The sequence below is a fragment of the Phalacrocorax carbo genome, chromosome 4, assembly GCF_963921805.1.
Source record: "Phalacrocorax carbo chromosome 4, bPhaCar2.1, whole genome shotgun sequence".
In the NCBI taxonomy this organism is placed as follows: Eukaryota; Metazoa; Chordata; class Aves; order Suliformes; family Phalacrocoracidae; genus Phalacrocorax; species Phalacrocorax carbo.
The window spans coordinates 42,964,304-42,980,160 of NC_087516.1; the positions used below are offsets into that span (position 1 = coordinate 42,964,304).

The 15,857-nt window shown below is 42.2% G+C and overlaps 1 protein-coding gene across 4 annotated transcripts in view; it reads right to left on the reverse strand.

Moving 5' to 3' along the window:
* Positions 1-2,098: 2,098 nt before the first annotated feature.
* The window catches only part of PALLD (palladin, cytoskeletal associated protein), a 205,843-nt gene continuing 192,084 nt past the window's right edge, over positions 2,099-15,857 (reverse strand). For all 4 annotated transcript variants that reach the window (XM_064449749.1, XM_064449747.1, XM_064449750.1 and 1 more), the window contains 6 exons: positions 13,486-13,580; positions 8,382-8,514; positions 7,234-7,441; positions 6,346-6,511; positions 5,303-5,436; positions 2,099-4,292 (listed from right to left, as the gene is read on the reverse strand). In XM_064449749.1, the coding sequence (XP_064305819.1) occupies positions 4,120-4,292; positions 5,303-5,436; positions 6,346-6,511; positions 7,234-7,441; positions 8,382-8,514; positions 13,486-13,580 (909 nt within the window). In that variant the 3' untranslated portion in view covers positions 2,099-4,119. The remainder of the gene's footprint in view (positions 4,293-5,302; positions 5,437-6,345; positions 6,512-7,233; positions 7,442-8,381; positions 8,515-13,485; positions 13,581-15,857) is intronic.

The window sequence follows — 15,857 nt, forward strand, 5'->3', positions numbered from 1 at the left end:
AGTTGGCCTATAAAGCCAAAAATTTCTCCTTCCATGTGTTGCTGGACTGAAGGTCATTTGTCTTGCTCCTTTGTATAGCTGCTGAAATCATTGCTGTACAGGCATGGCTGCTTGTAGGCTGGCTTTTTTGCTCAAAGCATGAGTCAAGCATTATGTTCCAAACACTGACATTTTTATTAAGAGGCTCCGTGCCATATAAGATTATGTATTAAGCTCTTGTGTAAACAATGCAAATTGTGGCATAATTCTGAATTAGAGTTGCAAGCTTTAAGATACATTAAAGAAATCTGTGTGCTGTCTGGAGTAGACTTTAAATTTCTTGGGGCAGGCGCTGCATTTTCAGCTGTCTGATATAGCTGTTGTGTGCATGGTTCTGTTCAAACAGAAAAACTGTGCAGGGGAGGGCTTTTTCTTTTGGCTGGTTCAGGAGGCGGAGCTAAACAACGTCAGCAAATTCTGCACCTTCTATGTACAGCTAAATTATGAAGTAGTGAATCAGGTGTGTTGTCAGCGTGCACAAGCGGAGCAGCCATTTCCGGTCCATGCATTAATCCGTCTGTATGACACAGTATGGGTTTGGCAGCTGATCCCCCTCAGCATCATGATGTGATGGATAATATGGTCTCATGAAGGACTTAAATCCATTTGGGCTGCTTGCAGAGATAAGGATGGCATTGGCCGTATGTGGGGAATCTCAAGGCATTTATTAGCATACTACATGAGTGACTTACTTAAAATAGTCTTTGAAAGTGCTGATATAGAAAGATGCTATGATATATAAGCTAGGGTTCCAAATTGGCCTAGAGTTTGGTTTTGATCCCCAACCCCCAGCTGGCTGCAACGGAAAAAAAAAAATTGTGTATGTTAACTAATTGTCGCTGTGGGCGTGACGTTGCAGGACAAAGGCATTGTGCGCTAAGGTGCACACTGCCAGCTGAGTGGTGCGTGTGGCATTTTGCACCTCGCAGCTGGTGCTGTTGGCAGCGGTTTCTGCCATCATCCTGAACATAGCTGCATCGAGCCAGCGATTGCTTTGAGCACACTTGGATTGATCAGCTTCCTCAATAATTTGAAGTCTTCCCATAGCTAAACCTGAAGGCTTGCAAAAAGTTAGGACTTCTTTTTTAGTCCTGTAAAATGATAGTACACGCACAGGTCATACTGTCTCTCTTTGGAGTTTGTGGAGGGAGATTCAACTTCTGAAAGTGACGTCGATGCTTCCAAGACACTCAGATTTTTGGCTTGAAAAGTATGTCGTTTTCTTGTGCCACGCTTCTATCTCTGAATTTGTAAACCCAAACAGTCCCAGTAACTAAGTAACAGCACAGCTGAATGTTTTCATAAAAACAACGTTGCTGCTTAGAGATGTGATTTAGTACTTTAGTGTCTGTCTGTACATATATACAGGGGCAAAAAGTGATGATGACCTCATCTTAAACCAGCTCACAAGAGCAGTCTCAGTTTTTTAGTCTCTAAGCCAAAGACAAATTTACTGTAAGCAGACAGAGCTCCATTGACTGCAGTTGCAGGGTGACCATTAATGTCGGTACTCACTTAATTGCTGAGATAATTCCGTTTGTAGTGATCAGCGCTTGAAATATAAACCTAAAAGAAAAAAATTTATTATCTTGCCTCTTTCCTGGTATCTCTGCACAGAAAGGAAAGGCAGAGAAGCTAGTTAATAGTCAGGGTTTTACAAGTAAATCTTACCATTTTATTTTCTGAATTTTGATATTGCCATGTTAGAAGACTCTTAAACTAATTCAGCAGTGCGTGGACTGTGCCCTTTACTTGGAATCAGTTGTAAGTGATGTTGTATTGCAATTACTAGATGCACAAAGTAGACCTGCATAATTTCTAACCTATGGAAAAAAAGCATCTGCAGGTAACTTTTATTTGGCAAAAGTTTCTCAGAACTTATGGGTCATGTTCCTCCATTTTGTTTAAAAGAAATTCTGGGTCACAAGCAGAATAGTCTGATAAATTTTGGTCAGTTTTAGATGCTGCCCTCACTTCATCTGCATTCATCATATTTAAAATTTCTAAATCTTATGCTTGCATGCTTCTACTGAAACAGTTAATAGTCTTTACCAGAAGGGAAGCTTTCTACTTGTGTAATATTTATTGATGTTAAACCCACATTATATCAGCACAACAATCCAAAGTAATGATAATACATTTTTTTTTATAAATACAAATGAAAGGTGGCAAAATAATGCTAGTGAAGCTAAATAAAAAAAGTAAATTAGCATGTCACAGTCGAGAAAAATTTGGCAAATGATATGACATACTTTTTCTAGAATAGAATCAGATTATTCCCAGATGACAGACTACGACGTTAATCTAGATTAACGATCCCCATAACCGGTCATATCCTGCACCAGAATAGTACTACCTTATGTGCTAAAGTTTATTAGTCACTAAAAAACAAAACAAACTTTGTGTACTTACAAAGCAATACATGTATAGCAGTAATGCAATATATGGTGTACACAATTACAAAATTAAAAAAAAAAAACAACCCTAAGTACAGGACTTCTGAATAACTGAACTGAGATAAAAGATTTCAACACTTTTATTATAAATAATGAAAGATACCATATATGTGCTTCATATAAGGAATACAGTGTTTTCCTTTCATAGCAAAGTATCGTAGCTCGTACCATCAAATGCTCATTTTTCTTGTCAGGCCTAGTAATTCTCCCATCCGTCCCTCCCTCCCCTTCATCTGAAATTCATTGGATTCTAATTTAAAACTACCTAGGCTGGTCTGACTTAGGTGGGGCTCCAGTTTGATGTGGATTGCTTTGCACTCTGAAAGTAGCCTTCAGGCTTTTCATCTACAGCAGACGGGCTCTACCCATTAAAGGCGCTGTCGTTGGCCTGCAGTCAGGAGAAGGAAAAATAAAACCTACCAGAGACACATGCTAGGTTAAGAGGGGGGGGAAGGTGCAAATTTGATGTTATTTTTGTCCATCCTCATCTTCTACTTTCTCAGATCTGCAAGCTTATCACCTGTGGCATATACTTGTCACTGAATTCGTATTGCAGTCTCAACCCATTTTTCACTTACTGTACATTCCTAAAATCCTCACAGACACAACACAAGCTTTAAACAGTCGAACGTCCCATACATACGCTCCCTAGATTTCAGCTCACCTTGGAATTTCAGATTCTTGAAGGGGAGTATTACGAGGTTATGGGCTGGTTCAGGAAATCCACAGAGAGTTTCAACCTCTTGCCCTGTCCCCCTCCCACCCCTTGCAGGAACCTCCTGCAGTGGTTCATACTGTTGGCATTTTTTCCCCATCTAGTTACTAATATTTACAGTCTGGAGTAGACTGTTACTATGGCAGCTCTTTTTCTTCGTTATCTTGAAGAGGTTAAGTTACTTATGCTTAAACTGTCTTTGCTGTATGTTTGTTTGTAAGAAAGCCTCCTCCTAGATGACAAAAAGGAAAAATACAAAAGAATTGAAAGTTAGGGTGTTGGCATTGCTTTATAGAAGTGTCCGTACTAACAGCATTTAAGGCAAGGTATTTTTTCCCGTTGTAGAATAGAAAGCGGTTTGCAGAGATACAGCATTTGCTTACGTTTCTCTTCCTCGTCCCTTCCTGTTTTATCCTTACACTATTGCACTTGTTCATTGTAGCTATCAGAATGCATTGCCGTTTTAGAACTACAGATAACCATACATTCTAATTTTCTTTGTGATCTAATGGCCTCAAATGAAACATCTCGCACCATTAGGATTGTGTAGCATCTACTCACTGCTTATGAAGGCGTGTAGTGATAAATAGTGTTCTCTTCTGAGAAATCCGTCTCTCTCATGTATTTCGGCCTTTATGAAAGGGGTTATTCATAAGAGCTGAAGCAACTTAGGTATAAGGAACTGGTGAATGTGATTTGTTGTGCAACATGTACATTTCTATTAATAACCTACCTAGTCTTCTAATTTGGCATAATGAATAAGGAATATATGGTTATTGTGTTGGTTGTTTATCTTTTGTACTTGAAGGTGTCTGCCTTTGCATAAAGTGACATAGGAGTATCATTGGTCAAGGCAATGGCTTTCAGTGTTTCTGCTTTGAAAGAAAATGACGGAAGCAGCCGCTGGATCTACAGATCGTCACTCTCTACCAAGCCAGACTGCATTGTCAGGTGGACTGGATTTGCTTCGGGCTGGAAAGCTGCTTTGATGTCTAGTCCTTGGTCACAAAGCGCAGCGTATCGGCTGGCCGAGGGCCGCACCTTCTTTGGCTTGGTTGTCTGAGGTGGTTGTTGCCACTGAGCTGTGCAGATTAAAAAGCGAAGAAAAAAGGTTAGCCTTCTTGAGCTCTGCAACAAAGCATACCAGATGCACAATCAACCCTTTGTAAAGGAGGTGCTAATTTCTCAGTGGCAGAAAGCCACGATATCAAAGGTAAGTTTTTTTAATTTCTTTGTGTTTTGGGTTTTTTTTTTCTCTCGGCATCTAGTTTCACTTTCAAATGCGGTAAGTAAAAACAATTGTCTCTCTGTGTGTCACACTGCCTTTCTGGCATAGCTTTGTACCTTCCCTTGTGCCACTGAGAAGGGTAGCAACGAGGGGTTTGCTTCTGTGCACTAATATTACAGTGACAGGCCTGTTCTAGGGTGGGTTGTTGTTGTACATAGAAGGAACTCAGCTGGCTGCCATTGCTGCCCCTTGTTTGCTGAAGAACGCTGAGCCACATCTAATTCACAAGTCCCGCTACCCCCACCACCCCAGCACCTATCCTTTATCATCCCAGTCTCTCCCCTTACCCCCTCCCTGCCCCCCTTAATTCTTGTTACGAGAAGCCTGGTAAGAGACTTTGGTTTAAGAAAACATTCACTATGGAAGGGGCTGCTTTGGACCAGACTGATTATTAAGCAGAAAGCCATAAAAACACCTACTGTTCTTGTGATAGCTGTCACGGGTGTATTATAGACTAATGTACAAAAGAATATGAAAGGTTAGGGAAGTGCTAGCAGAGCAATAGTAATAATGATCCACAAAAATAACGTAATCATGCCGTTATCTGTTGTTAATTAGCTATAATTTAATATACTGAGCAAAAACAGAAAGCATGCATGCTTGTTTTGCTTTAGGTATCTGAAAGATGGCGAAATGTACTTTGACAGAGCATTTGTTGTCTTGATGTGGATCGTTATTATTGAGGACAAACTATAAACAAAAGAAAGAGAGACCAGTGTAAACCATTCTGTGAACAAACTGAAACTTGTAGAACGGTCGCTTTTGGGGGGAATTAATGTGATGATGAAAATTGAAGTCACTTACTATAAACATCCAACCTGGCAGTGCAGGACACAATCCCAGCCTCATTCTTGGCTGAAACGGTGTACCAGCCAGCGTCCTCCTTTGTGGCTCCCTGAATAAGCAGGCAGATGTAGCCGTAGTTATCCTGGTGCATGCTAAATGAAAGAAAAGTAGAAAGTTACTATTGAAATTGCAAAACAGCATAGGCTAGTTTTAAATGTAAGCAGAGCCAACCCTAGTTACAGACTACTTATAGTCCACTTCTAATTAATATGGAACTTCCTCTGAAATTAGCAGGTAGAAAATAAAACCTTGAGTATGCGTGATGATCAGTCAGTTTAATATCCTGTACTGAAAACTAAGAAGCAAAAATGCATAAAGTAACTTCTTTTTCACAATCACCGGTTAAGGCATCTGGAATTTGAGTTTAAGTAGTGGGGGCACCAGAAGTTACCCAGACTTTTTGGGGAAAGGATAAAAAACCCCAAACCTTCTGGAAAAAAGTACTTAAATACTCTTAGTTATTTAGAAGGACAGCAATAATTCATTACAGCGTCATATCAGTAACGAGTCCCTTTTCTTGCAATATATCATGCATTTGCTTTTAAACATTTGTACAAAATGTTATCAAATATTGAAGACAAGTTTATAGTATATAGAATATTAAAAATATTGAATCTTAGTTGCTGAACTACACAGCATATCTATGAATCAAGGTTTCTGCAGAGAAGCAGATGGCTTTACTTAGGAGCCTAGGTTTTCACCAGTAAATTTCTCTAAGTCTTAGTTCTACAAGACAAGAACTACTTCTCCACATGCTTAAAGTGCAAAGATAGTTGTTTAAGTCCAGGGCTGGAAGGCAGAGCTAACATTTTAATTCTGGCTCAGCCACCAGGCTGGCTCCAGGTTTGAGTAAATGTCATCTGTTATTACAATAACTAGTTAATATTCATGAGCTGCTGCTCACACAAAGCATTCTGAAGACCTTCTAGGTTTTCCTTTGTGTTACAGGATAAATTGTCACTGCAGTTATATACGGGGAGATTATTCTAAGTCAGTCTAACCTCACTCGGTCAGTGTTGTATGTGAGTGACTCGTTCTCTTTCTTCCAAAATATCTGAGGAGACGGCTCCCCTGAGATTCGGCACTCCAGTCGCACGGGGAACCCCTCAGTCACACCTGTGTTTTGTAGCTTCTCTATAAACACAGGTGCTTTGTGTACTTCCTTAGCTGTGAAGATAAAGATTGCAGTCATGTTAACACTGGTCTATGAAAATATAGCCTTTCTCTCAGCAACGTGCTAAAAACCAATAGTGAAAAATCTAAGTGGCAGGAAACTTAAGCGTTGTCTTTGTTAATCAAAAAGTCCAGCCCTGGTTCATCTGAAGAAAACATCAGTCCCATCAGTATTTTAATAGGCAAGAAGTGAGCACTAAGAGCTGGAGTGGTGTGTGTCCCCCTCCGCCTCCCCGAAAGAATTGATATGTGGAGCACAAAGACTCCATAAACTGGCCGCACAATGCCTGTTAAGCAGTGTTCCTTAATAATAGGGTGGGCTTTTAATTATAGAAGGAACTGCTCTACCGGGAGTAGAGCGCTGGAATGGCACTAGTCTGATACGCTGTGAAAGGCACAAGCCATGCCATCCTCGCTACCCAGTGGTAAGGCTGGGGCTGCACAAATCGCCATTAAAAACCCTGTTCCAGTGAACAGTCTGGTGTGTGGCCCCAATGTGGCAACCGCCCTCTTTTCTTAACTGTGTACACGGAGGTTACTTATGCCACAACATAACGCAAATGTGTCACCTACAACTAACTGCCATAGTTGTGTTTCTGCCAGGTTCCCTTCCCATACCCCCACCCCTTAACCACCCTGCCTGATGGCACTTAAGGCTTCCTTTTCCATGGTACCCTTACAGTGCTCTGTGTGGAAGCTTAGCGTGACAGTGTTACCTGCAACAATGAGCTCCAGGCTGAATGTATTTTCGCCAGCTCGATTGCTGGCAATACACGTGTAAATTCCAGCATCTCTGGCTGTGACGGGCTCTATGATCAAGGAGTGCACACCATTCTCACGCACCAGCATTTTGTGAGAACTATCGGGGCGAATTGGTCTTCCATTAAGTTGCCAGCTTAAATCTGGAGTCGGCAATCCACTAACCTTAAGTGTAAACAGAATAGAAGGAAACGGTCTTAGCCGTATGAAACACCAGAGAAGTTCGGTTGTGTTTGCTACTGCAGGTGCACTACAAGGTTTGAAGATCTAATCCTGTCCTGAGTTACACACTGACTCAGTTGTAGTCATTTACTTACTTTCTGGCCAACTCCCTGGATTCCACGTCTTATGGGCGTGACTGAAGAAAGATCAGTGTTTAGATATGCTAGAAGCTAAATAGTAATACGTTGCAAAAGAAAAGGCAGGCTGACACCTTTTGTCTTTTTAGATTGTTCACTCTTCACGTGGAACAAGAAGATACTCCTTTCTGGATTAACTTTTTGTGGAAAACTTGCAGCCAAAAAGATGCTTAGCTGACTAATTGCTGGACTCCAAGTTCCATTCTGCTGAGGTGTGACCTAGTGACAGCACCGCCTGCGCTATTAATGCTTGGTGTGTGTGGCCCAGTCTTGTGCTTTGGGAAGCCGTGCTGTGGGTACTGCTTGAAAGCAAATAGCTTCTCCCAAATATGTCAGCGTAAAGTAAACAGAAGTCATCAAAGCCTTAATCAATTCTGTTAGGCAAAGTCATAAATCAAGATTATATTGTTTGAAACTTTAATGGGGGATCGAAACTCAAGTAGTGAAAGGACTTAAAATGGAGAAGTGCACTGTCTTTCTAGTGTGGTGCTGCTTCCCTCCGCACCCTGGCACAGCTGAATTCTAGCTGCCAGCTTGCTCTGAGCTGTAACCTTCGCCTGAAGCACTTTGATTGGAGGGGAGGCAAACTTTTATTGTCAGCTTGCTCATAAGCAATGAGATTAATTAACCTAGTGGCAGTCGCTGAAACTGCCAATAGGTAAAACACCTTTAAAGAGAAACTACCTTGGGTCCTGAGCCAGCTAAGGTTACAGAGAGGCTGCCACTGGCCGGCGCACGATACTTACCTTGCAGTCCATTCTGCAGAGTTTTCCTTCTTGAACAGTCAGGTCTCCAGGAGCCTGCAGAAAATGAGGCCGGAAGAATCGTTCCTGAATTGGTTCATTTTCATCACCACTGTCCCTTGATCGAGATCGTGGTCTTAAAATAATATGAAATAAAGGTAAATTATTTTTTTTCTCTGATAAATCAGAAGAACCAAAATCACTTATAAGACTGCTTTGAATTTTAAATCAATTCTTTGACCTATACCATAATCACTCCGTATTTACACACACACACACATATTTGGCTCAGACTGAGTTAATGATGACACTGTACTTGTGAATTGCTTTTGTTTAATTCATGTTGTGGCAAAAGACGATCTAGAAAACAATCTTGCCACAGAATAATTGCTTGTATTTTTACCTGGTAGTATTTTTCTTTAGAGTTAGTCTTTAAATCACTGAAGTACAAATAAAGTCAGTCAGTCGGCCTTAGCACGTAGCTTCAGTTCCCCATTTCTGGTGTCCTGGGTATTTAATCCCTTCACCCTTGCTGATTACAGCAGAAAGCACCTGTCCTGTTGGTCAACTGTGTTTACCTTTCAGAAAATAACAGCAGCTAAAAGCTGACTCATCTCAGCTGAGAAGAGACTTTGCACGAGACTTATTTTTATTTTGTTCTGTACCACTGCAGGCCACACAGAAAATTCTGTGGCTTGAAGTGCTGTGGGTATTTATTCCTCATTTAACAGGTTTTCTGTTTGAGATGTTCTTGAGCGTTTTCAAAGCCATCAAACTGTGGTGTCAAAACAACGAGAATGGCATTTGTAAGCAATAGGAAGAAAAACTTTGGTCATTAAATTGTTCTTCAAAAAGGGACCCTAAAGTTTAACAAAAAGTAAAAAGAAGGAAAAATAACTCCTGTCCCCAGAAACCGTATCAATTGCCATAAGCTTCCACGGTATCATTTGGTCTATTTTCAGCATTGGCTGTTCTTGCCTGTTAATTTAATCTATAGAATCTTTTTCTTTGCTTAACTGGATTTTTTTCCAGTTGAAATTAGCATGATTCCGTTCATGTGATTTAGTAATGAAATAAATTTGTAATGGAAACAAAATTTTAGGTCAGTTTTTGTCCTTTCTTGATCAGCTCTGATGGATTCTGTTCTGGAGCCAGCTGCTGCCTACGGTACCATCCTGCTGCAGCGAAGGGGAGCTATTCAAATATCCTCCCAGGTAACTCTTATCAATGATACCTCACAGGGAAATTCTCTTTTCTGAATTCCAGTTTCTGTTAACTTCGTCAGTGTTCTGGCCGGTGTCTGCAGCATACATGCTGCCGTAGACATGGCTCTACTGCTTTTTCCACTGCCCAGGGGCGTTTCTTTAGGTTAAAATAATTTGTAACAACAACAAAACAGCTTAAACTCCCCACAGTTACATGTGGAAAAGAAGATGCTGTGCTACGGTATGAGAGAGAAACCCTCTTGCTGCATGCTGTGTGCCACTGAGGTTAAGTCTAATTAGACTTGCTTGAATTTGGTTTATTTTGCCCTCTGTTGTTGCCCTTCTCTCTGTTATTGCGCTGTTTGAATTCTGACCAGTCATCACTTCTACCACCATATAAATCTGTCGTGAACAGATAAATTTTGACTTTTTAATGATCATCACAGCCTTCCCACAGCTATAACTAAAGCAAATGTGTGTGTGTGGGGGGGATCCAACAGGCTGACATCTTTGCGCACACTAAAAGCTTAGGTAATTCTTCAGGTGCCTCAGTCCAGGTCTTAAGCACCCAGGATTTTTGCCACTTGAACATACCTAAAGCTACTGGATTACAGCTCATAAGCAACACTCAGCTCCAGCTGGTGAGTTCCTAACCATTTCTGCAGACAAACCTGCCTCATGCGCATGCAGCTGGGATGGAAAATGGGTGGTAACAAAGAAAGCCTGTACTTGGAGCTTTTGGTAGTGAGTTCTGCAAGACCAACAAGAGATGATGGTATCTGGTCAAGTGAGCGCAACACAGTGCAAGCAACCCTTCAGAGCACTTATGTGCACCCCGGTCAGATGCATGGAAAGGCAGTGCTCACCAAAACTGGGCGAAAAATTCAGCAAAATGAAATGCAAAAAGATCAGGAGTTTGTGACTGAAGATGGCCTTTTTTCCTGATAGTTTTCACGATTCAAGAGCATACTGTTTTCAAATTACTCATTTGAAAGGAAACCTAAATCAGCATTCTGTTTAGTCTGGAGTCAGAAATAAATAATGCATTTCTTTTTACCTCTTTGTAAATTTACTTCTAAAATTGCAGACTACTTTTAAGCTTTCACCTTGAGAGGTGAAACCAGGGTTATTTTAATTCTAAAACATTTTGTGGTTTTAAAGAAATGATGAAACAAGTAGAGCCACGTACTTCAGATGTCCAGGAAAGACAAACTGCCATAGACTGGAATACCCTTGGATTAGTTGTGGGTTCTTTAGAGTTGTGATGTGGGCATCAAATTGCGAAGATCAGTTTCAGCAGTGCTGACATCCTGCACTAAATGTGTCCGGGGGAGACTCCATGGGTTGGAGTGGCGTAACGCACGAGGAATTTCAGCAAGCAAGAAGCTGGGGAACACTTTATGACTCACCTTGTAATAATGATCACTAATTTGGGATAAAGGAGATTAGGTTCAAATTAATCCTCTCACTGAGAGCAGGGGCAATAGGAATATTTATTTTTTAAAGCTTCCTCAAATCTTATACATTTTAAGATCATTTATTTGGGGCTCTGGCTGCAGTGCACTGCAAGACAGCCTAGGTGCTACAGTGTCGAGTGCTGTGTCGTCTAAGGGATTGTGCCCAAGCTCTGTACACATCAAGACACTTCAAGACGTTCCCCCGCCCCGTGCAAAGTGATGCTAAAAAGGTAATGTTTGCAAGCTAAGCAAATGTCAGAAAAATGAAATAACTACAGAGAGTGTTTTAAAATGTTTGTGATTTAGTGAGGATGACAAAAAAACAGAGTTCTGCCAGAACAGTTCTGTAAGAGGATAAAAATACTTCAGGAAAAGCCTGTCAACAGTGTAACAAGTCATAAAGTTCATTAAGCTAATAATTACACTCATTTAAAAAAGAGGGGAAAAAAAAAAAAAAAAGGCTTTTGTTGCTCTCAAGCAGAAAGCTTCCAGAAATAATATTGTAACGCCACAGGAGGATTACTTATCAGAAGTATATGGCAATATACGCAACACATACGATGGTATAGGGGGAGCACGGTATCACCATACGGTGCATTAGACAAGCCAACAGTGGGAGCCTGCCTTAGGGGGCTTTGACACGCTCAAATTTCATCCGTCTCGGGGACAACGGGGTGCTGGGCGCAGTGGGAAATGTCACTAAACAGAAATAGCATTGTGCTGAATGCTCGGCAGAGCCAGGCCTGCCCTAAGTAAACATAGCGGAATGAGCCCTTCACATATGGTCATTTTACAGGAACAAAAAATCCCCAATAATTGCCCTAATTTTAATTAAACTGCTATATGGAAATCTCATATTTGGAATTCATGACTATTGGACCCCCAACTGAAACAATAGTGGCTGCCCGAGTACTTGTCTCAATTAGAAAATAAAATACCAGCTGCCGGCGGCCTCAGACTTTGTTTGAGTTTGGAGAGACTGAAAGATGAGCCTCCCTGTGGGTAACCAAGGGTTTTTTCTGCCCGTCGCAGAAAGAGGCGTCTGTCTTTTGGCCTTCACAACGAGGCAGAAGTGGCAGCTGCTCGCTGTGCTCCTGCCCGCATCCACCTTCCTTTCTCCCGTCCTTGTTTAAAGACGCTTCCCCTTTCTCACCCTGTGCGCGCTAAGTCAGCTGAAGCCTGGCGCTGCATGGCAGCTTTTCCCTGCAGGGATTAACAGAGACTTTTCATTTCTACCTTTTCATTTCATTTGCAGGTGTCACATGCCTTATTTGCTGTACGCCCCACGGACCCAGCTTTTTTGGGCTGTTGTCACGCTGCAGCGACAGAGCGCAGGATACTCCCTTCCGTAAGCAGCCTGAGCCTGGGGTTTCACCGGCCTAAAGGTGAGGCGTTCGAGGGGGAGGTGGTAGGATGCCTCATGAGACACTGGGAAATACTTTCAGGACTGCAGGAAGCCCAGTTTGTTCTGCGCAGGAATAAAACTGACAAGATCTTTTAAACACCCAACCTCACTTCCCAGTACTTTCTAGTTATCAGAGGGGGGAAAGCAAGCCTGTTTGTGTGCAGCAGGGCTACAGTCCATCCTGCTACCTCTACTAATTGTTACAGGAAGCATTTCTTTATTGCACACTATGTAATTACATCTATCCTATATATTACGGTTGGACCGTATGGAGATTCCGTGGCCAGTGTGCCCCTTAAGCAAAACACATGCCTAATCACAGCAGGAGCTGTGATGCGGGAGCCCTTGTACTCCTGTGAGAGCAGTTCTGGTTGGGTAACTAAAACGAATATTTTTGTATTATCTACAGCTGCCTAAGCAGTGCTCAATAGCCTCAGAAATGCTCTGGGTAATGGAAAAAAAGTATTTGAAAGGAAAATTCCCTTATATGGTCCAAAAACATAAAGCAAACCTTCCTATGTGAATAATTGTAAACTCAAAGATAAGTTTAATACTTTATTTCTGACTCATAATTCCTTATAAGAACCTGAAGTGAAATCACTGAAATACTAAAATATTTCTAATGTAAATCTAATAAATGTCTTTGGTGGCAGTTATTTCTGCTGCTTCTTTAAATGGCTACTTATTAAAATCTGCAGAAAGTACAGGTTCCTGGCAGCACCCTGGTCAGGTGAGACGTTTTAAAAAAAGAGAAGTGACAGGGTCCTTCCCAACAGCTGACAGGGTAACGTAAGCCAGGGAGTAATTAGTGAACGGCACAAAGAAAGGCGGAGGAGACAGGCAAAATTAAAGATCCTCAAACGTCGCGTCATTTCCGAGGTGTATGCAAGCTTTGCAGTCCTCTGTAGACAGCAGAGGTTACTTTTTTTTCCCCCAATGCCATAACTTACCTTCTTACTTCACATTCTTTGCCTTACCATCATAATTTTACAAAACATATTATTAAAAGAGGGAGATTAAAAAAAAAAAGCATCAGGTACCTTCTCATATGAGGCTGACCAGAAGGCGACCAAGGACTGCGGCCTCTCTGATTTACAGCTTGAACCATCAGCCTGCCCGTGCAACTTACTCTGCCCTGTTGTGATGAAGGAGAGGAGAAGCATTAAAAGACTTAAAAGCATGGAACGTGAATAAATGTTCAACCTGCTCGCTTCTCTTCTGCCCACCTGTTACAGAGCCCGTAACACAAGCTCTTTTTCACAAAGCCATTGAAAAACATTTGCCAAGATACCTTCTGATGCTAAACTATTGAACCAGCTTCCAGTCTAACACAGAACAGGCTGGAGTTACTGGCACCATAACACAGTAAAGGGTTATTGGTTAAAGGGTTCTGCCTGGAAGTTTTTCTTTTAAAAAAAAGGTTATTAGTGCCACTGGCAATTAAGTCCTTGAAACAGTGTATTGACTAAGTCATCGATGTGGGTGGGAGGTTTCTCTGTGTGGACAGAAAGACGAGCCAACTAGTCAAGATCCTGAAAACGGCACTTGGTAAGCGTTGGCCTCCAAAGCGGATCGATGCCCTTCACCTGGCGGGGCCACAGCTCTGACACCCCCACGAATGTAACAACCAAAAGAATCGCTGGAGTACCTGACGGGTCCCCTCTGCAGAGTGAGCCTGGTTTGGGGTAGGCATCGCACCACAGCGCAGCGCTGCGCTGGTGGCCGTTGGAGACTGTTCAGTCGTCCTGGGTTATTGTCAGTGAATGAGAAATAAAACCTGGGCACTGTCATATTTGGTTCTCTTTTTTATTTTACTTTGTTTCCCAGAAGACAGCGTGTCCACCACAAGCTCTAGAGGTAACAAACGTGGGCGGGGGCTGCCTGCAGCTAGAACTGCTGCTGTCCAGGGGGCTGCAGAATTCACCAGGTGAGGGGGAGAAGCATCTGGTGGCACTAATAAATCTGCACAACAGATACAAATAGAAAAGCTGTGTATAAAAATAATACTGCGGTAAAAGTTTATATACTTCTCTATAACAATGTAATAATTTTACTAGCTTTCCAAAATGAGTTTTAAATAGCTCTTTGATAAATGGATAGCTGGTGCACATCTGCCTCTCAGCCCCTGGAGTGGGCGCAGTAAGGCGATGCCCACGCCAGCTTTGCAGCGTATTGCGGGTCGACGCTATGAGTCCTGCACGCTCAAGTCTGTCCACATAAAAGCGCCAAATATTTTTGCCGCAGTAATTCGGGGGGATGCAAGCAGCTCTTCACTAACAACCATCCAAAGCCCACTGAAAAACAATTTCACTGGGGTCCCAAGCAGCCTCCAAGTGCAGTGGCCGCTGCCTTACTGCCAGGCTGTTAGAAACGAAGTTGCCGTGTCCCGCCTTTATTCCCATGACTCATTTAGTCCACAAGAAAAATACTTGCGTTAAAATAAGCCCTTGCCTGTGACCTGCAGCGATTTCTTAAGCAAAAGCTTTTTTTTCCCCCCCCTGTTACAAGATCATGAGAGACATCTGGAACAAATACAGTTCTATTTTAGGCACCACTGCATATTATTCTTTTTCTGGCAGGTGATGCATTCACACATTTTGAGATAATTTCTGCGTATCTCAGTACAGGAAGGCATCACAAATGAAAGCACAAAGGACAGTACGGAATTTGGATAGGGAAGAACAAGCAGGAAGCCAAAGATTCGGAAAAGTCATGGGATGAAAGGGAAGGAAGCAACGAGTGGACGTAATTGATGAGAAAGTGGCCTAGAAAATAAGGGAAGTCCAGCCTGAGGACTGCAGGTGCATCGTGCAGCGAAGAGAGTGGGATGAAAGGAAAGAAGGTGAAAAAAAGAACTCAACTCGAGCCCACTCAGCTCACGGGAGAAGCTCGGTTTAGGGACGTAACCTTTAACTAAAGGCCTAAAACAGGCAAGGTTCCGTGTTTGCCCAGGCCTGGGGTCCATTTACTCTCGACTGAGTTCTGTGGCAAGTGTTACTGCAGACCCCAGAGGTGCATTAGAACCTTGACTCCGGGTCGCTGCGCTTCACCTCGCAGGCAGTGCTGCCTGACACCGTCACGCCACGGATGCCTTCCGAGGCGTGTCAACAAGTCACTTCACATTAGTGTCACATTAGTCCAGATCCTGAAGTGGCATGAACTGGCAGAGCTTTAATGAGCTGAACCCTTTGTGTTAATAAAATCCATTTCCGTCAACTAAGAATATGCCTTTTTGTTTTGTAGCTCGGTGGTTCCACTAGCAATGACCAAAACACAGCAACAGCCCAGCAAATACCTACCAGCCCATCAGAAGCCCGATGCGGCTCCCTTATATTTACATGTTTTGCTTTTCTTGAGGAAAGCTTGCCAAATTTGCCTTAAGTTTGTGATAGCTGGGAGATGCAGACAACTT